Source organism: Otolemur garnettii, unplaced genomic scaffold, assembly GCF_000181295.1.
Source record: "Otolemur garnettii isolate 467f Iridium unplaced genomic scaffold, OtoGar3 scaffold00247, whole genome shotgun sequence".
Lineage (NCBI taxonomy): Eukaryota > Metazoa > Chordata > Mammalia > Primates > Galagidae > Otolemur > Otolemur garnettii.
This window is the reverse complement of record NW_003852642.1, coordinates 836,709-842,873: the sequence shown is the minus strand read 5'-3', so window position 1 is coordinate 842,873 and position 6,165 is coordinate 836,709. Positions and strand designations below refer to the sequence as shown.

Genomic DNA, 6,165 nt, shown 5'->3' with positions numbered 1-6,165 from the left:
AGGAGGAGAAATGGTGGGATGATTCCTATGGTTCGTATTGCAATGGTACAAGTCAAAACTATTAAATATAGAGTATAAGTGTCTTAATATAATAATTAAGCAAATAAGGTGAAGGCTATATAAACAGTTTTATGTAAGAATTCCTAATTGTATATAAAATAAGCACATTGTACCCCATAAAGGCATAAATGTACACACGATCTATGTGTTTATGACTTAATAAAAATAAAAATAACTTGCCCTGCCAAAATACACATGCAAATTGAGAGATTAAGGTTTTATCATCTGACATTTTCTTGTCACATAACTTTCTTAGGGCTATAACAAAAATTACTACAATCTGGTGGATTCTAATGAATGTCTTTCATTTCTTACAGTTCTTGAGATCAGAATTTGACATCAAGTTTCTGGAAAGACTATGCTACCTCAGAAGGAACTAGATGAGAATGCTTCCTTGCTTCCAGTTTGTGTCAACAAATGGCCATTTTTTTTTTCCCATACTCACAAGAGCTGTCTTCTCCCTGAATATCTGTGTCTGTACTTACTGTCTCATGTAAAGGTATGCTCACTGGATTTAGGGCTCACCTTAATCCACTATTATCTCATCTTAATCTTCATTCAATTACATCTACAAAGATTTTATTTTCAAAAAAGGTCACTTCTGTGGTTCTGGGTAGTCAAAAATCATTTCAGAGACAGTATTCATCCCACTTTTAACATTTGTGTTACAACATATAATGTCAAAGTTAATTTTCTAAACACTGTAGTGAAAAAAAATCAGACAATCAAATAAATGGTTTGTAACAACATATTAAAAATTTTGACTGATGAATTGACCACTAATTTGAATCAGCCTCTATACTGAACCACCGAACACACCTCAACATAATAAATGTGATTCCTTTGGGGTATATGAGTGCTCAACAAGATTCCATTGCATAATTTATCAACTTCCTGACACTCTGTTTCACATCTTGGTTCCTCAGGCTGTAAATCAAAGGATTCAGCATGGGGATGATGACTGTATAAAACACAGAACCCACTTTGACAATGAGCCAGGAGTTCTTAGAATTTGGGACACAGTAAAGGAACAGGACAGTCCCATGGAAAATGGTGATGGCAGTCAAGTGGGAGGCACAGGTGGAGAAAACTTTTTGGCGCCCACCAGCAGAAGGCATTCTCAGGATAGTGACAAAGATGAGAATGTAAGTTGTGAGGATGATTCCCAGGCTACTGACCTCATCAAACATGGCAATGACAAAACATAGTACTTGGCTGATGGAAGGGTCAGAGCAGGAGACAGAGACGATGACAGAGTGCTCACAGAGGAAGTTATTGATGATGTTAGAGCCACAGAAGGATAATGTCAAGAGAAAACAGGTGAGTATGAGGGAACAGATTATTCCCCACGTGTAGGGCCCTGCCACTAAGGATGCACAGAGCTTTGGGGACATGACCACTGTGTAGAGCAGAGGGTTACAAACTGCCACAAACCGGTCATAGGCCATCACAGCCAACATGAAGGTTTCCGCCACCACAAATATGGAAGCAAAGGAGAACTGCATGATGCATCCCATGAAGGAGATGGTCCTGTCTTCCACAACCAAGTTTTCCAGCAGTTTGGGTGTCACTGTGCTGGAATAACAGAAGTCAACAAAGGACAGGTGGCTGAGAAAATAGTACATGGGGGTGTGGAGTTTGGGATTAACCCTGATGATCATGATCATACCCAGGTTCCCCAGCACAGTGACTATGTAGATGGTCAGGAACACCAGGAACAGGGGCACCTGGAGGTCTGTGTATTCTGAGAAGCCCAAGAGGATGAAGGTGGCTCCAGAACTCTGATTTCCTTCTGCTAAGAACATGATTGCTTTTGAAGAAAATCTGAAATAATGATAATGAAAACAATAATTGTCTCATATATTTTCACAATACTTACCCTATGCCAGACATATCATACCTTAAAATATATTAATCTAAATCTATTACTCATATATTAAAATTAGATATTAAAGCACATTCATTTAAATAATCAAGCAACAAGATAAATTAAATATGCAAGCTAAGGCATATATAAGTTAGGAAATTTGTTTGGGGTTAGACCTATTATTACAGATAGGCTGGGTTTTGAAGTTGATCTTGAGTGACAGAAGTTGGAGGATAGCATACCCCCCCTTATCCACTGGGGTTGTGTTTCAAATTCCCAGATAGTAATATGTACTCTGCATATATTACATTTTTTCTCATTAGAAAGTTTTATAAATTAGGCACAGTGAGAGATTAACAATAAATAACTAATAAAAAAATAGAATACTTAAATTGCATGTTAACATCACTATTTTGTACTTTAGGAACATTGGTAAATAAACTAAGGGTCACTTGAACACAGGCACTCTGATTCAGCCTGATCCGATGAAGGAGATGGCTTCTACGTGACCAAGGGGCAGATGGTGTAGACACACTGGGGAAGCTGGATAAAGGGATGCTTTACATTCATAGTGAGGATGGCAGGAGATTCTATCACACTACTCACAGTCATGCATAATTTAAAACTTAGAAATTATTAACTTCTAGAAATTCCCCCTTAATGTCTTCCAACCACAGTTGACCATGGATCACTATGAAAATACAAGAAGTAAAACCGCAGAGAAGGGAGGACCACTGTAGTTTCCTTAGCAATTGATAGAAAATAATTCTATGACTGAATAAAAAAATAATAATAATAAAAAAAAGAAAAGAAAAGAATTCTTCAGTGTTCTGGAAAATGTTCTCAGTTTCCATTATTCTGAAGGTCTCCGCTTTTTAATGCAGAAATGAATATAAATTTAGCATTAAAATTACAAAGGATCCAAGAGCTGAAACTTTAGAGGAGGTGACACTGCCAAAGCTGCATGCCGGATGTTCAGGATGAGGATCAGAGGGAAGGCAGGTTTCATGAGTCATCCAAGGAACTCTTGAGTTTGAAAAATATTTTTGGAAATAAAAGAGAATATAGCCTTGTGTATTTGCAACTTTTCTGTTGATTCTATCCACATAGCGCAATAGTGCTTTTTTTTCTAAAATAATGTAACACCTTATGAATCGATGAAGGTATACTTTTGACACATTCCTTTACTAGTGTGTTTTCTTTTCTAACGTAACTGTTTTCTCACTTAGTTTCACTGAATCTCTTATCATACTCACCTTAATGCCATTTTAATTAGCTACTCATTTCCTTTATTATTATTTTTTAACCAAGAGACTTCACTAGTATATTGTATTATTAAATATACATCATATCTCTGAATTGAAAAGTAACATGTTCTTTTGCCTAATCCTTCTATTTTTCTTGACAATAAGTTGAAGAATATTGTAGTAATTAACAGTGGGTATTCCATGACCCTCAACATTTCAGGGAGAACATTGCCACCCTGAGTATTGAAGAAGATTTTGAGTGAACCTACATCCATGATTATCCTGTTTTAAGTCACCGAATATATACTATATGTGAAAACATTACTTTGAATTTTCAAAATTCACAGCAGCACATAAACACACGTCTATATAATTATTTATTTAAAAATTATTATCAAAACAAGTCAAACCCTGAATTACCACATCTTCGTCATGTCAGGGTAATAAAAGTATTTGGATATGAATCACATAAACAAAGAAACCATTTTTTGCCTGACCAATTGAGGCAAATACATCTTGACACATTTATTATCAAATTCAAAGATCAAATAATCTTTCCAACATTCAAAAAAAAAAAATGCATTACCTTTAAAAGGAAAGGGAAGACAAAGTGCTGATGACGAACCAGCAGAATGAAGAAAGCACGGGCTGCAGAAACATAGGTGGAATTTCGATTTCAGCCTCTGTTACTTGCCATGTAAATTTTTATGAATCACTCAAACTTTCTTAGCTCCCAATTCTTTATCAATAAGATGAGAATAATACTGATAGGATAATACTTATATCATAGGTATACAAGAATTATGTAGAGAAATTATGCTAACATACTCAGCTCAGAGTCTGACAATTGTGGAGTGCAAGAAATGTAGGCCACCCATACTCGCTCCTTTTAACTTCTAGTTATATGACTAATTAATTTGTTTTTCAACAAAAATCATAAAACATCTACAAACACATCAAGGGCCAAAGTGGGCAGTGATAGACATGTGGGTAAAGATGAAAACGTCAAAGTTTACTTCAGCTCTTTCTCCTGATCTCTTTGGCTCTCCCTGACTCCAAATTCACTGAGAACTACCAATCAGTAAATGGACTTTGTTTCCCCTTTGCTGTGCTGTCTCATAATCATCTTATTCCTTCTGCTGCTCTGTTTCTCATCCCAGGTTTGTGTCTGAGGAAGATTTACCAAACTGCTGTCAGTACCCCAGTAGATAATGGGAACAGAGACACAACCAACTTCCCTGCAGTGCTCCTGTCCTGCACTGGGAGGTCACTGATTCTTCATCCCTCAAGTTTTGTGGGGTTTATGCCAATCTTGGATTAGAAAAATTCAGTTGTTTTCTATGATTAATTTAGCGAAGGTAAATTTCTGTACCTGGTTTTCCCTAAAGCCCTAGCTACTCCCCTGTGTTCAACCTACTTTATTCACACCAAAGTTCTCAGTTTATAATAAACAATGCATGCTCATTTATTTTTTTGGCTTATTTTATTTTAATTATATTTTGTAAGGAATAGCCCCTTTTCCTATACACTGTGGCAAAATTTGCAATACATAAATCCTTGGATGAAAACCACTGTCACAGGGTAGCAGTGTTTCTTTTTTCACTCCAGCTACATCTTCCATATTCAAGGTACAGTTATAGGTACTATTATGATAAAAGGAAAATGTCACACTGTATTCTGTTCACTATTAAATTATGCTTATTACTCTTTTCTTTGTATGTGACTTGGAGAGATTATCAGATTTTATAATATTTCTTAACTTTTTTCAGTGAGACTATACTATGCTGGCACGTGGTTGGTACACCTTGAAAACAAAAATCAGGTTGATACCCCAGAGAAAGACAAAGATCAGAGCTCAACAAAATTGAACTTGTGGGAAGATAGATACAGTAGGTTTTACCTTTAGTCTAATGGAGAGTTTGCTACTTCCTAGGTGGCAGAACATCAATGTCTTCCAAATGAGAGAAAGATCATACAAGATAAGATACAGCACCCATCTGAAACCAACTCACCTGAAGTTACTGTCTTATTTATTAGTAATCTTGAAGAAAGTTCCCACTAAAATTTAGGCATTGATATTAAAGTTTGTAAATAGATCAATAGTCCACAATAAATTTCAATGTATGTTCCAAGAATATATTTCTTTCTTGCTAGGATGAGGAACTCAAGGACAGGAAGCAGGAGAAGAAGAAAGAGAAAAGCTGACAAAAGTTGGGAAGCAGATCCTAACCTCTAGGAATGAAACGTAGGGTGTATGTATACCTCCATCACCTTGGGGGATTCAGACCCAAGAGAACATTACCATATTGGTTATTTTTAGAACACAAACTAAGAAATTAGATTTAATGTGGAACGTAATTTCTCTAAATTACTGGAGATAATGCCTATTTAAGTTTATTTTAGTAATTTATTTTGACATGTGGGTCCCAGAAAATATATTAAATCACTTAGAAAATAATGGTAACTACAGTAAAACACAAAGAAAATTAGAAATCAGTGAAAATGAAATAATTAATACCTAACTGTTACTAATGTTCATTGTAGTTTTTGTGTGTAGATAGCATGTATATTGTGTCTTGCAGTGTATAAATAGAAAGTATACTCTGGCTTTATAATTTAACATAAAATAATGATCACTGCCTTTGAAATCACTGATTCACAGTCTTTGAAAATATTTTAGCTTTCCTCAAATATTCCCAGGCCACACTTCCATGCTTCTATTAATACAATTAAGCCATGAAATATATTTTTGTCTGAGGTCTGGTAGCATGATTCTTCCTTCTTTGTTTTTATTCCTGAGTAATGTCTTAGCTATTCAAGGTTTTTTCTGATTCCATATAAAATGGAGTATTATTTTTTCAAGATCTTTAAAATATAACAGTGGAGCTTTAAAAGGGATTGCATTAAAATTATATATTGCTTTGGGTAGTATGGACATTTTAACAATGTTGATTCTTCCCAGCCATGAGCATGGTATGTTTTGACATTTGT

General features: G+C 35.3%; 1 protein-coding gene across 1 annotated transcript; it reads right to left on the bottom strand.

The window, feature by feature from the left end:
- Nucleotides 1-920: 920 nt before the first annotated feature.
- Nucleotides 921-1,865, bottom strand: LOC100941221 (olfactory receptor 5D13-like). The gene has a single exon (XM_003802447.1). It carries the CDS (start codon nt 1,863-1,865, stop codon nt 921-923), a length of 945 nt encoding a protein of 314 aa, XP_003802495.1.
- Nucleotides 1,866-6,165: the final 4,300 nt, after the last annotated feature.